Source organism: Chanodichthys erythropterus, chromosome 10 (genome assembly GCF_024489055.1).
Source record: "Chanodichthys erythropterus isolate Z2021 chromosome 10, ASM2448905v1, whole genome shotgun sequence".
In the NCBI taxonomy this organism is placed as follows: domain Eukaryota; kingdom Metazoa; phylum Chordata; class Actinopteri; order Cypriniformes; family Xenocyprididae; genus Chanodichthys; species Chanodichthys erythropterus.
The window spans coordinates 28085290-28109968 of NC_090230.1; the positions used below are offsets into that span (position 1 = coordinate 28085290).

Genomic DNA, 24679 nt, shown 5'->3' on the forward strand with positions numbered 1-24679 from the left:
ACATTTGGACAACTTTAAAAGCAGTTTTCTCAATATTTCGATTTTTTTTTTTTTTTTTTTTTTTTGCACCCTCATATTGATTTTCATATAGTTGTATCTTGGCCAAATATTGTACTATCTTAACAAACCATACATTAATAATAAAGCTTATAAATCTCAATTTCAAAATATTTACCCTTATGACTGGTTTTGTGGTCCAGGGTCACATTTAAAAAGCCATTACTGACATTAAAAAGTCCTAATTATGACATTAAAAGTGGAATTGATGACATAGAAAGTCATAATCTCGACCTTATCTCATAATTTTGATTTACTAATTTTTATTTTTCATGTCATGATTGCCAAAAGCTTGTCTTATGTGTCTGAAATAGGCTTACATAAATAACTTATGTAAAATACGTCTCTGTGTTTTCCTTTTGTATATTTTATAATATATACAGAAAAATAAATGTATTTTTTAAATCTCAAATTGTGTACAGAATATTTGGTCAAAATCGCAATATTATTGTGCTGAGGAGGATTTTTCCCGCGCTGGCGCCCCACCGAAACGCTCCACATCCGGGTTCTCCGTGCGGGTCCCGTGAGTTTGATCGGAAATACGCGGCGAGAACGGAAGGAAAACAGGAGTGAAATAAACTGAATTCTGAGCATTAAACGAATAATGATGATTTAGAAACATTAACGAATGAAATATAACCATTAACAAGATATAAAGTCTTTCAGAGAGGATTTAAAATGTGTTTGTTCAGACTGAGGGATGATCATCTGTTTGATTGACAGGTAAAGCTGTTCCTCACTGATTCAAAATCATAATTATGACATTTTAATCTGATTTTCTTTTACTTCACACGGATTTAATTTAGAAATTAGCAGTCATACAGTAAACGTCACTATTTTATCTGTAACAGAAAGTGAAACCAAAGAAATCTGTTGCGAAACATTTGCTTTAAATGTGAATGAATTAGACGTTTTGGTTGATTAAAAACTCTCACAAAATAAGAAAAGAAAAGAGAAAAGAAAAACTTGTAGAATTTTAGCATCCTTAAAAATGAAATATCCTTAGGATGCAAATACCATGGTACTGATTGATTACCATATTCATATTCCATACGGGGTTGCCATGATCAAATGTCAGCGAATTTTAGAAAAAAGTTTTTCATTTTAAAAACAATGGAGTCTCTAAAATGAGTTTACATATGCATATAAGCTGTATATTATCATGCTGTATGTCCAAAAATCCACAACCTACTTAAATTTCTTTAATTTGATCTTTCTCCTCAAGTTTTAGTGTTTTATTTAACATTTTTATGTGGTAAAGATTGAGACCGTCACAGGACGGCCGTGTGCTCTCGCAGGAGAAGTGAAAAGCAGAAACTCACCCAGAATACCCATGATGCTGTCTGCTGAAGCGAGAAGAGGAACCGGCTTGCTCTAATAATACGAGGCGTGTGTTGCAGGAGCGCGGTCGGACATGTGGTGGTTTCAGGAGGGCTTGTGCATTCTGCCCGTGGCACTGGTCATCTGGACCGCCGCCACCTTCATCTTCGCTTACGTCACGGCCGTCATACTGAGACATGTGGACCCGCTGGTGCCCTACATCAGGTGAGCAGAAGAGACGCTTTATCATGACCATGTGACCTTTGACCTCTGAATGTGTTTTGTGTTGTGCTTGCAGTGACACCGGGACCGTCGCGCCGGAGAGATGTGTGTTTGGACTCATGCTCAATGTGTCGGCGTTCTTAGGTACTGAAACCCCTATGACCTCACACTGACCCTAATTAAGTGTGATGACTTTTAAGCGAGATGGCTGACACAAACTGTACAGACGCAGGGTTTCAGTGATGTAATGTTGCGTGTTCTCCTGCAGGTGTCGCTACGATGTACGTGCGCTATAAGCAGCTTCAGGCGCTCGTGGACAGTGACGACACTCGTCTGAACCGCCTCAATCTGCTGGGATTCGTCCTGGGCTGCGGCAGCTCGCTCGGCATGTGCGTCGTCGCAAACTTCCAGGTACGTACGTGTTATGCTGTTCAGACCAACACGAATGTTCGGCATGAAAATTCGGTCTGAATGCGTTTTTTCTGTTCAGAACAATGCGTGAATGTTAATGCTGTGATGAAAGAGTCGCTTTCATATTCTTCCTCTAAAGAAAAAAAGCTCAAATCTTTTTGGTTTTCTTCGCAATCTGTCACGTCAACAACATGCGCACGCATTGTCACAACAGTTGTTCATTTAAATTAAATTTTTTATCGCACTGAATTTTCGTACCAAACCTGTTCACAACACAAAATGTTCGGCTTGAAAATTCGGTTTGGTTTATCGCATTCGAATTGTGCTCAGACCAATACATAAAAAAAACGCAAAAAATTGTATTTACATTTTCGCTACGTTTTTGTTACGTTTTTAAACAGCCGTTAAACTTTATTTTATTCGCTATGGTGTTTATCAAACAAAACCAAATACCGAATTTTCGCACCAAATATTTAACTGTTCGGCATGAAAATTCGATCTGATTTTTCGCATTCGAATTGCGTGTTCAAAAATGGTGTAAAACAGTATTTACATGTTTTCAAACACCCATTCCGATTTTTTTTTTATTCGCTATGTTGTTTATCAAACAAAACCACGATTCTTCTGTTCTGATTTTACGCTTCAGTTTTTTTTTTTCTTCTTTTCGCTGTCGTTTAGCAAAATAGTCCAAATGCATAAACCTTATTGGTTGGCCAGTTTAATTGGCACTCAATCAACATTTGAATGTTTATTCAAATTAAAATGTTTCTTGCGCTGAATTTTCGCACCAAAAATATGCAACTGTCCAGCATGAAAATTCGGTTGGATTTTTCGCCATCGAATTGCCTGTTCAGACAAATACATAAAAATTGGTGAAAAACAGTATTTACATTTTCATTACGTTTTTTTCAAACATTCGTTAAATTGTTTTATTCACTATGCTGTTTATCAAACATCACCAAAAACTGAATTTTCACACCAAAAATATTCAACTGTTCAGCATTAAAATTCGGTCTGATTTTTCGCAATCGAATTGCTTGTTCAGACAAATACATAAAAAAATTGCGAAAAACAGTATTTATATTTTCATTACATTTTTGATACGTTTTTTTCAAGCCGTTAAACTTTTATTTTATTCGATATGGTGTTTATCAAACAAAACCAAATACTGAATTTTCGCACCAAATATTGAACTTTTCGGCATGAAAATTCGATCTGATTTTTCGCATTCAAATTGCGTGTTCGAAAATGGCGTAAAACAGCATTTACATGTTTTCAAACACCCATTCCGATTTTTTTTATTTGCTATGGTGTTTATCAAACAAAACCACGATTCTTCTGGTCTGATTTTATGCTTCAGTTTTTTTTTTTTTTCTTTTCACTGTCGCTTAGCAAAATAGTCCAAATGCATGAATCTTATTGGTTGGCCAGTTTAATTGGCACTCAATCAACATTTGAATGTTCATTCAATTTAAATTGCGCTGAATTTTCGCACCAAAAATATTCAACTGTTCAGCATGAAAATTCGGTTGAATTTTTCGCCATCGAATTGCCTGTTCAGACAAATACATAAAAATTGGTGAAAAACAGTATTTATATTTTCATTACGTTTTGATATATGTTTTTTTTTTTCAAACAACATTAAAAAAAACCAATTATTCAATATGCTGTTTATCAAACATCACCAAATACTGAATTTTCACACCAAATATTCAACTGTTCGGCATTAAAATTCGTTCTGATTTTTGGCATTCAATTTGTTTGTTCAGACAAATACATAAAAATGGCGTAAAACAGTATTTACATGTTTTCAAACACCCATTCAGATTATTTCTTTTTATTCGTTATGGTGTTTATCAAACAAAACCATGATTCTTCTGTTCTGATTTTACGCTTGTTTGTTTTCTCTTCTTTTCGCTGTTGCTAAGCAAAATAGTCCAAATGCATGAATCTTATTGGTTAGCCAGTTTAACTGGTACTCCGTCTGTTGCAGTGACGACGTTTGAACGTTTGTGTCGTTCATTCAAATTAAAATGTTTCTCGCGCTGAATTTTCGCACCAAATATTCAACTGTTCGGCATGAAAATTCGGTCAGATTTTTCGCAATCGAGTTGCCTGTTCAGACAAATACATAAAAATACGGCGAAAACAGTATTTTCAAACAGCCATTAAAATGTATTCTATTTGCTATGGTGTTTATCAGACAAAACAAAATACAGAATTTTCGCACCAAATATTCAACTGTTCGGCATTAAAATTCAGACTGATTTTTGGCATTCAATTTGTGTGTTCAGACCAATACATCAAAAAAAAAAAAAAAAAACGTGAAAAACAGTATTTCCATGTTTTCAAACAGCTATTTTTTTATTCGCTACAGTGTTTATCGTGCAACGTCAAATACAACAGAGAAAGAGCTTCAATCACAAAATGACATGTTCGGCATTAAAATTTGGTTTGATTTTTGAATGTGATTCTTGTGTTCTGATTTTATGATTGTTTTTTTCTCTTCTGTTTGCCATCACTTAGAAAATCGTCCAAATGCACGAATCTTATTGGTTTAATTAGCAGTCAATCTGTCACGTTGACGACATTTGAATGTTCGTGTCAGTCTGAACAGAAGCATTAACCGTCGCTCATTCAAATTAAAATGTTTATCGCACTTATTTTCCTACCAAACAGTGTGTGACATGTCTTTCCCAGAAAACCACTCTGTTCTCGATGCACCTGGTGGGCGCCGTGCTGACGTTCGGCGTCGGCGCGCTCTACATCTTCGTCCAGGCGCTGCTGTCGTACCTCATGCAGCCGCACGTCCACAGCAAAACCATGTTCTGGACGCGACTGAGCGTCGGCATCTGGACGCTGTCGAGCATCATCAGCAGTATCCTTCACCCGCTGCATGCTGGGAAACGTAGCGTTTAGTGTTGAATGTGTTCGGTTCCTTGATTCGCTCAGTGTTCGTGTCGTCGGTGATCATGTACAGCACTCTTCCTGGAGTCGAAGTCAACAAGAAGCTCCACTGGACGCCCGGAGAACCCGTGAGTGAAACTTTCCGCCGCATTGTTTACGTGTGTGGTGCGCGATTCTGACCCCGATGTTTTTCAGGGTTACACGCCGCACATCATCAGCACCATTTCCGAGTGGTCTCTCGCCCTGTCCTTCATCAGCTTCTTCCTCACCTACATACGAGACTTCAAGGTAAGGCATCTCACGTCGGACGATATAAACCTGTTGAACGCGGCTCAGATGTTTTTATCTCTCCGCAGAAGATCAATCTGCGTGCCCAGGCGCAAATTCAGAGCAACCACCTGTACGAGTCGCATCATCACCGGCCCGTTCCTCCTCGCGGGCCGACAGAGACGTCGCCGCTGCTCGCCGGGAGCATCTGATCACTGGACAGAGGGACTCTGACGCTCCAGCAGAGGGCAGCGACACTCAGGGTTAAAGGCAGAAACACAGGACCGACCGTGTAGAAACTTCATACTAACATTTACACAACGTTTGTACAACATTTACACAACCGTCTGAAATGATGCTCTAAATTTTGTGTTCGCTTCAGTGGTTTTAATGCTTGTTTTTCTGCTGTGAGTTTGTTGGTGGATACTACAAACATGTTTTATATTTTTGTTCCAGAAATATCCATTGCATTCATTTTTATACCACTGTAAACCTGCATAATATTCTCATTAAAACTGGTATTAGTGGATGAATTTTAGGCAAAAACATTTCTGACTCATATTTCACACAACAAATGCATAAAATAACATTATTTAATGAAATTAAAATAAGCTTAACTAATGAGAGTTATAAAAAAACAGTCAGACATATTACAGTTTAAATGTTTAATTGTCATGAAAATAATGTCACAATGCAAAATACTACCTAAAACAGGCTTCGATTTGTATAATACTACAATATAGTTTCCTATTTTTGTTCTTTTAATGAGGTGAAATACGAGATTCACTCAGCCTCTGTATCACTTCACTTTATATTTTATTACATTAAAACAACACAAATAAACAGCATTAAATATTCACCACTGATTGTCTGATAAAAGCGTAACCGTGAATGAACACAAACACCCTGAAGCGCTTACACCACCACACCTCGCACCCATCCGGCCTTCGTCTTCTCCTTCTTCCTCCTCTCGTGATACTCCGACACCTTCCGATGAAAGAACCCTACAGAAGAACGAGAACAATGAAGCTTCTTGTGTTGCAAAGGTTAAAACAGTTCTTGTTTTGGGCTCTTTGGTTTTTAACAACAGAATAACCTTTCTGGAACTAAACAGAACCCAAATTTTGGTTTAACCCTCTGAAGAATGAAGATGTCCACTATATTTCTACATGTCTGTCCTGTTTAGGTTTTATTGTGAATTTTATATATTTGGTTTCCAGAACATTTATAAAAATAACATTAAAAAGAACGTTCCAAACGGATGTCATGATTGTTTCTTTCCAGAGAAATAGAGAGCAAAAGACAGGTTCTACAAGAAAAAACTCCATTTTCTTTCATTTTAACGATAACTTATAAAACCTACTGTGAGCGACAAGATGGTATTTGCTGTTGTTGAAGCCGTCAGCCCGCAATATTCATGTTTAACTTGATTTGCGGGGGGAAACTACATTACCCATGATGCTGTGCAGAAAATTCCACCAATCAGAGAGTCGAAACAAGAAAAACATGCTAAAAGGTCTTGTTAGCTCCGCCCACTCATGAGTCAATCTCTCAACTCTCTCAAAATACTTCAATATTTGAATATAAATGCCTAATATATTGATTTTTATATATAAAAAACATTTTTTAAATGAGTTTTTTATCTCTATGGTTTTTAATCAGATTATGTTGTTCACAATGCATCATGGGATTGTAGTTCTAGCATAGGACAGTGTAGTACTGTACTAAATTGCGGAAGTACGTTGAATGCGTATAGCTATCGCACCTGACGCACATTATTTATTTTACTTTATAAAGTATTAAATAAGGATATTTGTCTTACACAAATGCACCGATTCGCTTCAGAAGGCCTTTATTAACCCCCTGGAGTTCATTTTTTTTAATGGATGGATGCAAAATGTGGCCATCCATTCACAACCATTATAAACCTTGGAGGACTGAGGATATTTTTAAATATATCTCTGATTGTGTTCATCTGAAAGAATAGAGTCATATACATCTAGGATGGCTTGAGGGTAAGTAAAGCTTGGAATAATTTTCATTTTTGGGTGAACTATCCCTTTAATTTGTGGGGTAAACTACATTACCCATGATGCCGTGCAGAAAATTCCACCAATCAGAGAGTTGAAACAAGCAAAATACTTCAATGTTTGAATATAAATGCTTAATATATTGTTATTCTATATAATAAACATTTTTAAATTAGCAGTTTTATATTTCTCTATGGTTTTTAATCTGATTATGCTGTTCACAAAGCATCATGGGATTGTAGTTCTAGCATAGGACATAGTGTAGCACTGTACTATGTAGTGTGTCCCATGTTGCGGAAGTTAATGCTTTTTCGATGTACGTCGGATGCTTATGGCTGTCGCGCCGGAAGCTCATTATTTTACTTTATAAAGTTTTAAATAAGGATATTTGTCTTACACAAATGCATCGATTCACTTCAGAAGGCCTTTATTAACCCCCTGGATTTCTTTTAAGGATGGATGCATTTTTTTTGTCTTAAATCTGGGCAGCCATTTACAACCATTATGATCCACCTAGGATGGATTGAGGGTGAGTAAAGCTTGGAATAATTTTCATTATTGGGTGAACTATCCCTTTAATTTGCAGGGGAAACTACATTACCCATGATGCCATGCAGAAAATGACCAATCAGAGAGTAGAAACAAGCAAAGCATGCTAAAAGATATCGTTAGCTCCGCCCACTCCCATGAATCAATCTCCCTACACTCAAAATATTTGAACATAATATTCCTAATATATTGTTTTTATATATAATAAACATTTTTAAATTAGTATTTTTATATTTCTCTATGTTTTTATTTGATTATGCTGTTCGCAATGCATCATGGGATTGTAGTTCTTTTCTTCACTAAAGCCGTTCTTGTATTTTTGTCCGATTTTCAAAAACTTTTTGGCTTCAAATCCAAGTTCTCCTCATAGCAGTTTGGTTCGGTTCATGGCTTATAATGCTTTAACCAAGACTTCATTAAATCCCTATGAGAGAAACGAATGGAGAAAATACTTCTGAAACCAGCGCCGCTGAAAAAGTGGGCAAACCAAAACTACATTGGGAATGATTCTGCATTATTGTTTTGAAGCAAAAAGATGCATCAGAGGGTTAATAAAGGATCATATGGAGTACTTTTGGTAGAAGAACCTTGGAGGATCCTCTTATTTCAAGTGTACAGAAGAACTCAGTGGAACTTCAAAAGGTTCTTCAGTGACGTCAGACTGTAAAATGTCTTCTGGAACCATTAGTTTGAGGTTCCTTGAGTAGAGTAATGTGTTTTAGTACCATTAGGATTGGGTTGCATTTCCTCTTCCTGTATGAAGAGATCAAACATCTGTGTCTGGATGAAGAGTTTGACGAAGTTCAGGTGCGATTTGTGCTCCACAGCCTTCAGGAAGGTCTTCTTCTGGAACTGGCGGCCGTTCCCGCAGCGCTTGACGTGTTCTGAGAAATGGCCAACACTCTTGATGAAGACGGACAGGAAGGTCTCTGACACCAGCCGGTTCAGCTCGTCTGTAGCTGCCAGGACACACAACAACAGGAAGTTGAGCGGGACTCTTATGGGAAGCGGTGGTGGTTACTGTAAGACTGAACTCACTGGCATGGCGTGTGCGCGCGGACAGTCCCATCAACAGCCCCTCTCTCAGTTTAGCCGGCAGGAGTGACTCCTCATCGCCGATCTGAAATCACACACTCCTTACTGTCTGTAGGCTGGCGCTATGCGGTCGCTAGGTGCTCTGGCTTGGCCATTAAATTGTTCTTGTGGTTGTTAGTGTACTGCTATCATCTCAAACCCCAAGGTATTTATAAAGCACTTTCAAAACCATAGAAATGGATCAAAGTGTTAACCAAAACAGTATTACAGTACTTCCAGATATAAAATAACAACATGAACAACATCAACAGTCATAATAACCACTCACAATAATCAGACCTAGGAGATTAATAACATTTTTAGACCCATCATGGTTGCTAGGGCATTGCTATACAGTGGATAATGTATTCTACAGTTACTAGAGTGTTTTTAACACATTGCTATGTGGTTGCTAGGCTGTTCTGGCTTGTTGCCATGGCATGGCCAATAAGTTGTTGTGAGCAGTTGTTAGTGTACTGTTATCATGGTTGCTAGGGTGTTGCTATACAGTGGATAATGTATTCTACAGTTACTAGAGTGTTTTTAACACATTGCTATGTGGTTGCTAGGCTGTTCTGGCTTGTTGCCATGGCATGGCCAATAAGTTGTTGTGAGCAGTTGTTAGTGTACTGTTATCATGGTTGCTAGGGTGTTGCTATACAGTGGATAATGTATTCTACAGTTGCTAGAGTGTTTTTAACACATTACTATGTTGTTGCTAGGATGTTCTGGCTTGTTGCCATGGCATGGCCAATAAGTTGTTGTGAGCGGTTGTTAGTGTACTGTTATCATGGTTGCTAGGGTGTTGCTATACAGTGGATAATGTATTCTACAGTTACTAGAGAGTTTTTAACATGTTGCTTTGTTGTTGCTAGGATGTTCTGGCTTGTTGCCATGGCATGGCCAATAAGTTGTTGTGAGCGGTTGTTAGTGTACTGTTATCATGGTTGCTAGGGTGTTGCTATACAGTGGATAATGTATTCTACAGTTATTAGAGAGTTTTTAACATGTTGCTTTGTTGTAGCTAGGATGTTCTGGCTTGTTGCCATGGCATGGCCAATAAGTTGTTGTGAGCAGTTGTTAGTGTACTGTTATCATGGTTGCTAGGGTGTTGCTATACAGTGGATAATGTATTCTACAGTTGCTAGAGTGTTTTTAACACATTGCTATGTGGTTGCTAGGGTGTTCTGGCTTGTTGCCATGGCATGGCCAATAAGTTGTTGTGAGCGGTTGTTAGTGTACTGTTATCATGGTTGCTAGAGTGTTGCTATACAGTGGATAATGTATTCTACAGTTATTAGAGAGTTTTTAACATGTTGCTTTGTTGTTGCTAGGATGTTCTGGCTTGTTGCCATGGCATGGCCAATAAGTTGTTGTGAGCAGTTGTTAGTGTACTGTTATCATGGTTGCTAGGGTGTTGCTATACAGTGGATAATGTATTCTACAGTTGCTAGAGTGTTTTTAACATGTTGCTTTGTTGTTGCTAGGATGTTCTGGCTTGTTGCCATGGCATGGCCAATAAGTTGTTGTGAGCAGTTGTTAGTGTACTGTTATCATGGTTGCTAGGGTGTTGCTATACAGCAGATAATTTGTTCTAGAGTTGCTAGAGTGTTTTTAACATGTTGCTATGTGGCTGCTAGGCTGTTCTGGCTTGTTGCCATGGCATGACCATGTTCTTGTGAGTGTTTGTAAGCTTACTGCTATCACAGTTGCTAAGGTGTTGCTATACAGTGGATAGAGTTGTTGTACAGTTGCTGTGTTTTTCACACGTTGCTATGTGGTTGCTAGGGTGTCCTGGGTGGTTACCTGGATGGTTTCCAGGGTGTTGCTATATGGGTGCTTATGTGTTCGAATGTTGTTATTGCAATGCTGTGTAGTTGCTAGGGTGTTGTCGGTTGCTGCCGCGATGTGGGTATTAAGTTGCTGTGAGTGGTTGTTAGTGCACTGCTATCATGGTTGCTAGGGCATTGCTAGTCAGTTATTCAGATGATGTGTTATACAGTTGCTACAGTGCTTTTAACACATTGCTAAGCAGTTGCTAGGGAGCTCTGGGTGGTTGCTAAGGCACTGCTGAGTAGCTGTAAAAGCGTTTTTAGAAAGGAGGGGTTTATTAAATTTTGCAGTGTGGTTGCTGGTGTGGTTTTGGTGGTTTCTGAAATGTTTGCTATGCTGTACTGGCTGGTTTCCAAAGTGTTGCTATGCAGTTATTTAGGTGTTTTGATTGGTTGCTAGAGTGTGGGTGGATGGAACAACGAACAAACAGCGTCTCAGCAGTAATGAGACTCATGTGAAACTTCATTAGAATAAATTAAATCAGAGAGAGACGGTGTGTGTGACTCACTCTTGTGATGAATCTAGTTTCTGCTCCAGCCGACAGATCAACAATCATCACCTGAGAAACACAAGCCGAGAACCATCAACATGATTAAAGACTCGTGTTCCATAAATACACATCGATCCGTAATATTAATCAGATTCAGACTGACGTCGCTGTGGTCCGTCAGCAGCTCCAGCATGTTCTTCTGGACTCCCAGCAGGTACGGCGTCGGTGCTGCACACACGTCGATCAGAACGGTAGGAACGATCGATATGAAGGTGTGCTGCCACACGAACGGATACAGGAGAGCAGCTACAGCGTGAAGAACCTGAGAGAGAGTGCTGAACACACACACACACACACACTTCCAGAATCAACTCCACTGAAAAAGTGCACTAATGCACCCTATAAAGCAATAAATCTGAGCCGCTGAACTCTGATTGGCTGTGACGGTCACCTGAGCTCCTCTGAGATGAAGATGATTCGTCGCTCCATCACAGCGGCGGCGAACACCAGCAGCACCTCCTCATCCGTCAGGCAGCGGAAGAGCGACCGGAAATCCACGTGTTCCAGCCAGGAGTCGGCGGGCCGCGTCAGACTGATGATCTGAGATCAGACGGAGCCGTTATGTAAACCGCAGCACTGCGCGTGATCAGAGCTTCCGCGGTGATGTGATGCGTACCTCTGTTCCCGCCTCCGGGATGAAGCTGCTGATCTTCACGGTGTTTCCCGGCGCTGGCAGCGGCGCCTCCCGCAGGCTCTGCATGAACGGATAGATCATGGCTTTGGAGATCTGCCTGCGCTTCTCCACCTCGTCGAAGATCTGCACAAACAAACTCCTCATGAACTATTGATCTGTTTGAACATTTCTCAAGGCCTGAGGAATGTGTTTCTTCACCTTTGAGAAGAGTCCGAAACACGCCACGCGGCTGATGATGCAGTACGCTTCGGGAACACGTGCGCCACTGCCGCCCGGCTGACGGGACACAGGTGTCACTCCTCAATCATCACCAAAATAACATGATGATGGAATATTGATATTAGACGTATGAAATGATGATTACCAGCAGCCTCCTGCAGTAGCCGTTCCTCCTGCTGCCGTCCACCTCGGTCAGAACGAACGAGAACGTCTCGCTGCGGAGAATCAGACATCATCACAATCAACTTCACTCCAGACGCTCAACATCTCACAGGAGCTTCAACAGTGCTTCAAACATGGAAAAACACTGTCACAGTGCAAGAGAGTCATTCAGAGAGTCATTCAGAGAGTCATTCGGAGAGTCATTCGGAGAGTCATTCAGAGATTCGTTCGGAGAGTCATTTAGAGTCATTCAGAGTCATTCGGAGAGTCATTCAGAGAGTCATTCAGAGAGTCATTCGGAGATTCATTCAGAGAGTCATTCGGAGAGTCATTCGGAGAGTCATTCAGAGATTCGTTCAGAGAGTCATTCGGAGAGTCATTTAGAGTCATTCGGAGATTCATTCAGAGTCATTCAGAGAGTCATTCAGAGAGTCATTCGGAGAGTCATTCAGAGATTCGTTCAGAGAGTCATTCGGAGAGTCATTCAGAGAGTCATTCAGAGAGTCATTCGGAGAGTCATTCAGAGAGTCATTCGGAGAGTCATTCAGAGAGTCATTCGGAGAGTCATTCAGAGAGTCATTCAGAGAGTCATTCGGAGAGTCATTCAGAGAGTCATTCAGAGAGTCATTCAGAGAGTCATTCGGAGATTCATTCAGAGAGTCATTCGGAGAGTCATTCAGAGAGTCATTCGGAGAGTCATTCAGAGAGTCATTCGGAGAGTCATTTAGAGTCATTCAGAGAGTCATTCGGAGATTCATTCAGAGTCATTCAGAGATTCGTTCAGAGAGTCATTCGGAGAGTCATTTAGAGTCATTCAGAGAGTCATTCAGAGAGTCATTCGGAGAGTCATTCAGAGAGTCATTCAGAGAGTCATTCGGAGAGTCATTCAGAGAATCATTCGTAGAGTCATTCAGAGAGTCATTCGGAGAGTCATTCAAGGAGTCATTCGGAGAGTCATTCAGAGAGTCATTCGGAGAGTCATTCGGAGAGTCATTCAGAGAGTCATTCAGAGAGTCATTCAGAGAGTCATTCAGAGTCATTCTGTGAATCATTCAGAGAGTCATTCAGAGAGTCATTCTGTGAATCATTCAGAGAGTCATTCGGAGGGTCATTTAAGCCGTGCACACACTTAACGATTGTAAGGCCAATTATGAATGTAAATTGATACTTATGACTGATTGCGCTCAAACGCGTCCAGTCAGAGCCAGTTGTGTTCAGTCTGCGATTACAGTCTGTGTTCAAATTCCATGTGTGAGTATATAAATCTGCTTCAGTCGCAGGAAACAATCGCTGTATGTTGAGCACAGTCTTAGAATGTTTTAGCTATTTGTTAAATGTGTGCCCGGCTTTAGAGTCATTCGGAGAGTCATACAGAGAGTCATTCGGACAGTCATTCAGAGAGTCATTCGGTGGATCATTAAGAGAGCCATTCAGAGTCATTCGGTGAATCATTCAGAGAGTCATTCACAGAATCACTCCGAGAATCATTCAGAGAGTCATTTGGAGAGTCATTCAGAGAGTCACTCAGAGAATCATTTAGAGAGACATTCTGTGAATCATTCAGAGAGTCATCCAGAGAGTCATTCAGAGTCATTCGGTGAATCATTCAGAGAGTCATTCACAGAGCCACTCAGAGAATCATTCGAAGAGTCATTCGGAGAGTCATTCAATGAATAGGCTTGTTCAAGATGCATCGGCGCTGCACAGACTGATCGGCTTATGACATCAAAGTATAGCGAGAGCGATTCAAAAGCATAAGGAGTCGTTTGTTCTCCAGTCGCTCTCACAGTACTGCTGATCGGTCTGCACAACACCGATGCATCTCGAACAAGACTAATAATTTAGAGAGTGATTCATAGAATAATTCAGAGAGTCATTCAGAGAGTCATTTGGAGAATCATTCAGAGAGTCATTCAAAGAGATATTTGATTCTTGATGGATCATTTGATTGATAATAGTTCAGACAATGATGATTAAAAGATTCAAACAGAATAATTCAAAGAATTTATCAGAATGAGATTCATCTGGTTTAAAGATTTGGTCAAAGACTTATTCAGAGGGTCATTCAGGGAACCATTTTATGAATCAATCATAGATTGATGATAGATTCATTCAGAAAATCTTTTGGAGAATGATTCTGAAGAACAATCAGGATATTGATTCAGTGAATGATTCAGACAGAAAGTGATTCAGAGTGTCAATAGGTTTGTTATAAGTGGCGCTGCACAGACCGATTGTTGCAAGTCCAACAAGCCCAAACATGCAGAATCATTCAGAGACTGATTTAAAGATTGAGACAAAGAATGGTTCAGAAACTGATTCAGAAAAACCTTTTGGAGAATGATTCAGCAAATGATTCAGATTCAAACAGAGAGTCATTAAAATAATCAGTTGGAGAATAATTCAGATATTGATTCATTCAGAGAATACTGCATCAAGAAATCATCCAGAGACGGATTCAGATAAGAGTTCAAAGAAATCAGAGAAAGATTCAAAGAGAAAATTCACTTGAAAAACAGAGGGAGTGATGCGCACACACACACACACACACACACGCGCGCGCGCACATCCTGCAAACGTTTGTGTTTTTCCATCAGCATCAGTGTGCAAAAGTTTGAAGATGCACATGTGGTTAGAGACGAGGTGAAAGTGTGAAACAGGATGTGTTTAGGTGTGTGTGTGTGTGTTTAGTGTGTGTACCTGCTGTACTCGGTCAGAGGCGCCCAGTTGATTCCCTCTGGAAAGCAGAAGAGATGAGCGGCCTTCATGCACTTCTCCTCTTCCTCTCGCTGCAGTCGCCCCATCACCTCACGCTACACACAAACACACTATTTGAGTAAGTTTGAGAGAGAGTGTGTGTGTGTGTGTGTGTGTGTGTTTGCTCTGACCTTGGGGAACTGGTACGTGATGTGGGGCTCGTATCCGTCCTCGTTCCTCCTCTTCCTCAGACTCACCACCAGCAGGTACTCGAAGAACAGCTGGCCCATGTGACTGCGCTCTCGTCTGAGCGGAGGCGTCGCGGCCGGCGTCTGCAGCGCTCCGGGGTCAGAGGCGCTCCGCTCTGCAGCGGCACAACACGCATCACATGACATTTACCAACAGACCTGAGAAACCACAGCTGGAACAATGAGGAGGTGCGACGCTCACAGACGCTCTTTGTGCTCCAAACCTCAGAGGAAACGCCAGAGAGCCTCTCAGATCAGCCAAACAACAAACACCAGAGACTCCAGCTCAAGCTCACCAAATAAAGTCCACCTCGAGGAAATCAAGTCTTCTTTCTCATGAAACACTCAGTTTCAGATCATTGTGTCAGATTGAGTCGATAAGCAGCTGATTCACGTCACGCTTCAGAGGAACACGTCTGAATGAAGATCATGTTCAGATCTTCACCATCAGAGATCAGACAAAACCTGCTCCGGTCAAATGATTTTATGAATAAAGATATGTATTATGCTTACTAATATTGAAATAATTATAAAAATAGGAATATTTAAGAAAATATATTTCTTATACATATATATATATATATACACTCACACGTTTTTATGAATAAATGTAATATTTTTAAACATTTTTGTAATAACCTGAAATTTACATACATTATATATATTTATAACTATACTAATACATATATATATATATATATTATATTATAATCTGTAATAATTATAATTATACTATAATTTTTTATATATATTCATTAATGTTTCAAATATTCAACAAAAAATAATATTTATATTTGTATTTATATATAATTATGTTTATCTTGATCATGAAATATATACATATGAAACATGTTTTGTAACATATATTTATATTATTTATAAATAGTGCATATATACACACATAAGACAATGATTTTGAATAAATATGTATTATGTTACTAATATTTAAATAATTATAAAAATGTGAATATTTAAGAAAATATATTTCTTATTAATGAATACATATTTATTAAATTTTCTAAATAAATATTTGTAAACATTTTTGTTATATATATATATATATATATATATATATATATATATTATATACATATTTATTTATTTATATATATTTTTTCCTTAAATATTTATTTTTTGTATATATTTTTATATTTTTTGAATTATGAATAAACATGATACATAATATAACACCACAAATATAACAAACAATAAAAATTAGTTATATATAAATATTTATATATTGCATATGGATTATATTTATTAGTATTTTAATACATAAAACATTTAAAATAATTCAGGAATACATGCTTATTCAACAATATTTAATATTTTAAATAAATTAATATGTTTAAACTAAGTAATACATGAATAAAATATAGGGTTAAGTGTATATAAAATATTAAAAGAATTATTAATGAAACACTTCAATCTTTCTGTTGTTGTTACACATTATATATATATTATCAAGGCCTAAAATTAAGCGCGAGTAAAATCCTGCAAGTTTATGAAACAATCGCTAGTCGGCCGGTAACATTTTTATGAATTCTAACAATGCAATGTCATAAAAATGAACGCAAACGACGCTCGGGACATCGTCAAGCCTTGGTAATTGACATGAATGGGAACTCGATTCGTTACCCGAATGCGTAACTAAGCTGGTTTCACGTCTTCATACGCTTGAACAGACAAATTCACTAAAAAATATGTCAAAATGCCCGTCTCATGGTAAACACAGTCGGTTATGTCTTGACTGAAAGTAAACGGTAGAGAAAGATGTCCAGTATCAGCGTACTGGATCCGCGCAGCTCTTAAAGTGACAGCAGCCTAATAATCCTGCTGCTGCTGCTTTAATGTTAATCAAACAGCAAATGACTCACTGATCGTGACTAAATCACTGTTGAATGATTTTACATTTGATTACTTTATTCAGCATCTCCACCTGAAAACTACTGTTACACTTGGGTAAAGTTGGTTTTATATTCGCACATTCGGACTTCTGATAAATTCAGGCTTTCCAATAAATGTGCATTAAATTAATGTTTGCGAATTTTAAGCAGCGACGTGATATTGACGATTGTCAACTTACAACATTTTTCACAGTCGATCAAAATAGGCAAGTATTGTTTTAATGGCATATTTACTTGTGAATGTCCACTGAATCTCCAATGTAGTGTGATTAACAAGCTATTGAATACGGATGTCTGAATGTGCGACTATAAAACCAACTTTACCCAAGTTACTGTTACTGGGTTCATAGCCGGTAAAAAAATACTCAAGTGTCAGACTCACTGGTTCTGTGGAGTTTCTCCTGAAGCGACGAGAACATGGAGCTGATCTTCTTCATGGCTCCATGATTCATGTCTGATCCACACGCCAGGATATCAGCTACACACACACACACACACACACAGACAGAGTTAATGTGATCCAAAGATGTTTATCACTTCATCCCACATGTTGGAAAATTCTCAGGAACTTCAGGACTGAGTCATTTACCGCTTTCATTTTCATCTTATCGTCCAGATACAAGAGGTCAAACGAACAGAGCAAGCGCGCGTGTGTGTGTGTGTGTGTGTGTGTGTGTGTGATAAAGACAGAAACGAGACACACACAGTCTTCAAGTCTCACTTCTACAACAGAAGACAGTTCACCGTCACACACTTCAGCTTAGAAAGTACATACAAGCACAACTGACTGTGTGTGTGTCATGTTTAAATTACATTATGGGGCCAAACTGTCCCCTCTGTGCAATAAAATCAGAATTTACCCACATCTGTTCCCGTCTTCAAAAAGCTACATAAACTTACTAAACAATGTCTTCATAAAAACATCAAAATGGCAAAAGTTTTCTGTGAGGCAGTACAAAATATCAGTATAGATACCTCTACACCTATGAAAAATACCAACAACTGTGTGTTTACCATGTTTAATGTGTGTTATCTGTGTGTTTTAGTGTGTGTTTGTGTGTTTATGGTGTGTGTTTGTGTGTTTAAGAGTGTGTTTTAGTGTATGTTTGTGTATTTATAGTATGTGTTTGAGTGTTTAAAAGTGTTATAGTGTGTGTGTGTGTGTGTTTATACTCACTGTTGGATGGAGTGTGTAGTTGTTGTTGTTGTCTGGTCCTCCACTTCTCTCTGCTCATCTCTCTCTTCACACACGCACTGATTCTGACTGAAGCACACAGACCGCTTGCTGCGAGAAAACACGTGTTCAGATGAGGGGCGGGGTCGCCGCGCTTAGCCACGCCCACATCAATAACGCTACGGTATGATTAGAATAACTGAATCAAATGATTGTGGAATATAATTATATCAGACTTACAATGAACTATAGTTAAATCTAGAGAACAGAGACGTGACTTTTTCTGACAAATTCAACCTTTAAAGGTTAACTTATTTTATATATTTAAATATTTTATATACACGTGTTATATTTATTATTTTATGAATTTTTATTTATTTATTGTTTTGAGATGTTTGAGAATATGTAGTTTGTTGTATTTTATGTTACCGAACAAAAATTTTCACAAGTTGATAAGACGTGTCGGTGTTCATCCAAACCATCCTCAGAAAGCCTCTTATCCAACAGCATCCTTATGTGTGTTTGGCTCCATCTAGCGGCCACATACACAAACATCTTTCACAAATGATTTTTATTCAGTCTTCTGAATTTAGTCCGCTGGTTTGTCTATAAACACCTTTTTCACAGGCATATCCTTCATTATTTAAAATATATCGTATATTATATGGTATCGGGGGCCTACCATGGGGCCTCTGGTTTCTTAAAGGGCCAGTTCACCCCAAAATGAAATGTCATTATTTACTCACTCTAATGTTGTTCCAAATCTGTATGAGTTTTTTTCTTCTGTTGAACACAAATGTTTTAAAGAATGTTGGTAAGCAGTTGACTTCGGATGTATTGAAGTAAAATGGCTACCATCAACTGTCTAACGTTTTTCAAAATATCTTCTTTTGTGTTCAACAGAAGAAAGAAACTCATACAGGTTTGGAACAACATTAGAGTTAGTAAATAATGACAGATTTTTCATTTTTTGGTGAACTATCCCTTTAAGGCGCTCATGCGTCCACCATGGTCAGGATTTGACCTACATTAGATAATTTGACCTAAATACACACTAAACACACGCTGGAGACTCCGACACCTGCGGGATTCCACACGATGTCGATTCACTCCCTCAAAACATTCACTTCAGCTTCACTGTTTGAAAAAAATACTTTTTTACCCTTTTATTTAATTTCATCTTTGTAAACATGGAGAACGCCGGTTGCTTTACATTAGAATGACAGTCGTCACATCCAATCACATGCTGAGGACTGTGAGCCTGTACGAAGATGACCAATCAGAAGACCGATTTTAGTATCATATGGATGTGGACGTCCAATAGGATGGGAGGAAGGCGGGATCAGGTCAGATAAATGATGTATTATTGTGTTATGGTTCGGCGGATGCGTTTTTTTTTCACTTTATGATCGACTAATACATATTAATTAGTTATATTGAAAAACACACGGGTAGTGTTTGTAACGTTTAATTGATTAAAGTGTCCTAATAGATGAGGCGATCTGAAGGTGAGTGCGTTTTAATAAAATAAAAAAGAAATCGGTGAAACATTAAATGTGAAACATTATTCTAAGTAATGATCTATGTTATAACGTTATTGTATATTAATCTAAACGTGTTTATTATATAGTATGTGTGTTCATGTTTATCTCTCGGTCACGTGGTGAAATTTCAGCGCCAGATGAGCTGTTTCATTACATGCAGTGGATCATAATCTATATATTAAATAATTAATTATATACGTTAGATGTAAAGATTTCTCCTCATGCACTGCATTTGCACATGAACCATGCTAATGTAATGTTTCGGACCTTTGCCATGGTAACACAATATTTTGGACACCACCATAGAAGTAATGCCATGTTTTTTTTACATTTACCATGTTAATATCATGACGGCAATGCCAGGGAATACCATGATTTTTATATTTACCTGGGCAATACCTTGATGTGGACCTTATCATTATGGCAAAACCATGGTTTTTGACATTTACTATTATAATATCATGTTTTCCACCATATCATTATAGTAATGCCATGTTGATGACATTTAAAATGTTAATACCAGTTTTTGGACCTTATCATGATGGTAATGCCATGTTTTTTGTCTTTTGCTGTGGTAATACACTGTTTTCGACCTGATCATTACCTGATTTTTTTACATTTACCAGAGTAATACCATGTTTTGGACCATATCATGATGGCAATGCCATGTTTTTTGTCTTTTGCTGTGGTAATACCCTGCCTTTGACCTTATCATGATGGATACGCATTGTTTTTTGTTTTGTTTTTTACATTTACCCTCATAAATCCCATGTTTTGGACATTTACCATGGTAATACACTGTTTTCGACCTTATCATGATGGAAACACCATGTTTTTTTGACATTTACCATAGTAATACCATGTTTTGGATCGTATCATGATGGCAATGTCATGTTTTTGACATTTACCATGGTAATACACTGTTTTCAACCTTATCATGATGATTTACTATAGTAATACCATGTTTGGGACCTCATTGTGATGGTAAAGAGCTTATAAACGAAGTCTGTTTGAATGCTTCTGTTTCAGACTCTCTGAAGCGTTCAGATCAGTCGTCATGAGTCACCGCACCATCCATCTGTTCCGTAAGGGCCTGCGGCTGCACGATAACCCCGGCCTGCTGGGGGCGCTGGCCTCGTCCGCTGCGCTCTTCCCCGTGTATGTGCTGGACCGCGCGTTCCTGGAGGGGGCGATGCACGTGGGTGCGTTACGCTGGCGCTTCATCCTGCAGAGCCTGGAGGATCTGGACGGGCGTCTGCAGGCGCTCGGCTCGCGGCTCTACGTCCTGCGCGGGCCGACGCCAGCGGTCCTGCGTGACCTCGTGACCCGGTGGGACATCACGCAGATCAGCTACGACACGGAAGTAGAGCCGTATTACGCACGCATGGAGCGGGAAATACAAGCGCTGGCGGAAGAGCGCGGACTCCAGACGCACACATGCGTGTCGCACACTCTGTACAACGTCAAAAGGTGTGTCGGCACGACGAGCTCAAATGTGAACGAACGAGTTTGTGAGCACATTAATTCATGTTTCTCATTCTCTCCAGGATCATACAGGCCAACGGCGGATCTCCTCCGCTCACCTACAAGAAGTTCCTGCACGTTTTGTCCATTTTGGGCGAACCAGAGAAACCGGCCCGGGACGTCAGCGCTGATGACTTCCTGTAAGAGCGTCTCTGTGTTTTAGGGTCGTGTTGTGTCTGACGCTGCTCTCATGGGAGCAGATGGTGCTTCAGAGTGCCAAGAGTGTGTGGGAGTGGAGATACTCAGCATGAGGAATGATGGGAGAATCTGTTGTTGTGTGCGCAGGAGATGTCCGACCCCTCCGGATCACGAGCAGGCGTATGGGGTCCCGTCTCTGGCCGATCTGGGTCTAGAGGTGCAGTCGGGGGTCCTGTGGCCCGGCGGAGAGACTCACGCGCTCCAGAGACTCCACAAACACTTCCAGAGTCAGGTGTGACCCGTCATGATTCATCACAGTGATTTGAATCTTTGATTCCAGTCAGATTCGCACAAATCTGATTGGTTCGGTTCAAACCGCAGGTTAGGAGTGAAGGTGACGTGTGATCTGTCTGTAGGGATGGGTGGCGAGTTTCTCCAAACCGCGGACGGTGCCAAACTCTCTGCTGCCCAGCACCACGGCTCTCAGTCCGTACCTGAGTCTGGGCTGTCTCTCGGTCCGAACCTTCTACCACAGACTCAGCAGCATCTACGCACAGGTCAACGAGCCTCAACATTTAATTATGTTATTATACTGGGAACTGTTTTGCATTTTTACCCAGTTTTCAATAAAAATGTCTGAACTTTGTTGGCTCTTCACTAACGTTCTCTCACTGACGTTCTCCATCTGCAGTCGAAGAACCACTCGCTGCCACCCGTGTCTCTTCAGGGCCAGGTTCTGTGGCGGGAGTTCTTCTACACCGTTGCGTCAGGGACGCCAAACTTCACCAAGATGGAGGGAAACCCGATCTGTCTGCAGATCGACTGGTACCATGATCCGGAGTCTCTGGAGAAATGGAGAACCGTAAGAGAACCATGCATTTAGCGTCTTTATTCTCGGTTTTGTGTGTAACATTAACATAATGTTCCTCCTCAGGCCCAGACGGGTTTCCCCTGGATCGACGCCATCATGACCCAGCTGTGTCAGGAGGGCTGGATCCATCACCTGGCGCGTCATGCCGTGGCCTGTTTCCTGACCCGCGGAGACCTGTGGATCAGCTGGGAGGAGGGCATGAAGGTACTTTTGGGTCTTTTTGTGTGTTTTGAGTCATGCATACAGATATTTCAGGCATCTCCATGTCCGTTCTCAGGTTTTCGAGGAGTTCCTGTTGGATGCAGACTACAGCTTGAACGCCGGTAACTGGATGTGGTTGTCCGCCAGCGCATTCTTCCACAAATACACTAGGATCTTCTGCCCGGTGCGTTTCGGTCGTCGGACCGACCCTCAAGGACAGTATCTGAGGTATGATCACACCCAACTCTGTCACACCCACTGGTGTTTAATATTCATGATGATCTGTGTTCGCTCTGCCACACCCAGTACTATTTAATATTCATGATATTCTACATCAGCTCCATCAAACCCACCGCTGTTTAATATTCATGATGTTCTGTGTTCACTCTGCCACACCCACTGGCGTTTAATATTCATGATGTTCTGTGTTCCCTCTGCCACACCCAGTACTACTTAATATTCATGATATTCTACATCAGCTCCATCAAACCCACCGCTGTTTAATATTCATGATGTTCTGTGTTCACTCTGCCACACCCACTGGCGTTTAATATTCATGATGTTCTGTGTTCCCTCTGCCACACCCAGTACTATTTAATATTCATGATATTCTACATCAGCTCCATCAAACCCACCGCTGTTTAATATTCATGATGTTCTGCGTTTGCTCTATCACACCCACCACTCTGTCACACCCACCGCTGTTTAATATTCATGATGTTCTGCATTCGCTCTGCCACACCCAGCACTATTTAATATTCATGATATTCTGCATTCGCTCCATCAAACCCACCGCTGTTTAATATTCATGATGTTCCGCGTTTGCTCTATCACACCCACCACTCTGTCACACCCACTGGCGTTTAATATTCATGATATTCTGCATTAGCTCCTTGAAACCAACCGCTGTTTAATATTCATGATGTTTTGCATACGTTCTGCCACACCCATTACTGTTTAATATTCGTGAAATTCTGTGTTTGATCTGCAGGAAGTATCTGCCCGTGCTGAAGAACTTCCCCTCGCAGTATATTTACGAGCCGTGGAAAGCGCCTGAAGACGTTCAGCTCAGCGCCGGCTGCATCATCGGTACGCAGAGCCACTAAACGCTCACTAACCCATCGCTGCAACTGTCTGAACCGGTTTAGTAATGTTCTGACCCATGTATGTGCAGGTAAGGACTATCCTCGTCCCATGGTGTGCCACATGGAGGCGAGTCAGAGGAACCTGGGTTTGATGCGTCAGGTTCGCACCGAGCAACAGAAGACGGCAGAACTCACGCGAGGTTAAACACAAACCCGTATGACTTTGAAACGCAAAAGTAGATATTTAGCAGAGTGTCACAAATACTGACTAGGTTTGGTCTACTCGCAGATGTAGCAGATGACCCGATGGAGGCGGGGCTTAAGCGTGAGCTCCAGGAGGAGGAGGAGCTTATAGAGGGGGCGGAGCCATGCAGCAAGACAAAACGTTTTAGTGGCAGCACTGATCAAAAGTCCCGCCCCTGCAGCTGGACATCAGAGACTCTGCAGCTCAGCGAAGAGGTCATGTGACTCTAGAAGAGCCTCACCGGACCTATACCAGACCTGCTTCTGGTTTAACGTGTCTGTGTGAACTCGAAAATCATGTGATATTCTGACCGGAGCCACTTGAACTCTATTGATCCGTCACACAAACATACTGGGTGTTGCTCGTTTGAACACTGTGTGTTTCTCTGTTCATGAGAGAATCATGAGAGTTTTTGTTGACCAAATCAGGTAAATTATGAAACTTGAATGTCTTCCTGATGCACATTTGTTTGCCACTCAATAAATATCATGTCCATGCTATGCAAAATATCAAATAAATTATATTGAAATGAGCTTGGTACGTAATTAAATATTCATGAGTTGAATCTCCTCACAATTTTTTTCAGATACATTCAGAAATTACATTGAAAATTTGGGATTTAACTTGAACCTGGAAAATAAATATTAATCATTTTAGCATCTAAAATTTGGTTTCAAATTTTTGTTGTGGACATAATGTTTGACAAATTATTCAAGCCAGTAAGTAGAAACAAATGTTCAACCAAAACTCCTAAATACGTATAAACTACTTGAGTTAAATGTTCGACATTTACAATAATGTGTCTTAATTT

General features: G+C 39.9%; 3 protein-coding genes across 4 annotated transcripts; 2 read left to right on the forward strand and 1 right to left on the reverse strand.

Moving 5' to 3' along the window:
- Positions 1 to 545: 545 nt before the first annotated feature.
- On the forward strand, positions 546 to 6005 carry dram2b (DNA-damage regulated autophagy modulator 2b). Its single transcript, XM_067397057.1, has 8 exons — positions 546 to 780; positions 1458 to 1602; positions 1676 to 1743; positions 1868 to 2010; positions 4711 to 4888; positions 4963 to 5045; positions 5113 to 5205; positions 5274 to 6005. Exons 2-8 carry the CDS (start codon positions 1472 to 1474, stop codon positions 5394 to 5396), a joined length of 819 nt encoding a protein of 272 aa, XP_067253158.1. The 5' UTR covers positions 546 to 780; positions 1458 to 1471; the 3' UTR covers positions 5397 to 6005.
- A 22-nt stretch (positions 6006 to 6027) lies between these two features.
- dennd2db (DENN/MADD domain containing 2Db) lies at positions 6028 to 18457 on the reverse strand. 2 transcript variants are annotated; one of them, XM_067397055.1, is made up of 13 exons: positions 18265 to 18457; positions 17470 to 17565; positions 15124 to 15296; positions 14936 to 15048; positions 12219 to 12288; positions 12053 to 12130; positions 11837 to 11977; positions 11612 to 11760; positions 11324 to 11495; positions 11179 to 11229; positions 8802 to 8883; positions 8489 to 8722; positions 6028 to 6188 (listed from the first exon to the last, which is right to left on the reverse strand). In XM_067397055.1, exons 1-13 carry the CDS (start codon positions 18320 to 18322, stop codon positions 6100 to 6102), a joined length of 1506 nt encoding a protein of 501 aa, XP_067253156.1. In that variant the 5' UTR covers positions 18323 to 18457; the 3' UTR covers positions 6028 to 6099. The 2 variants fall into 2 exon arrangements, with proteins under 2 accessions (XP_067253156.1, XP_067253157.1); XM_067397056.1 differs by lacking the exons at positions 8489 to 8722; positions 8802 to 8883 and having other exon boundaries at positions 18265 to 18440.
- cry4 (cryptochrome circadian regulator 4) lies at positions 8916 to 24333 on the forward strand. Its single transcript, XM_067397054.1, has 11 exons — positions 8916 to 9003; positions 20835 to 21275; positions 21353 to 21469; positions 21615 to 21759; positions 21884 to 22024; positions 22159 to 22329; positions 22402 to 22542; positions 22616 to 22767; positions 23531 to 23628; positions 23714 to 23824; positions 23914 to 24333. Exons 2-11 carry the CDS (start codon positions 20863 to 20865, stop codon positions 24090 to 24092), a joined length of 1668 nt encoding a protein of 555 aa, XP_067253155.1. The 5' UTR covers positions 8916 to 9003; positions 20835 to 20862; the 3' UTR covers positions 24093 to 24333.
- Positions 24334 to 24679: the final 346 nt, after the last annotated feature.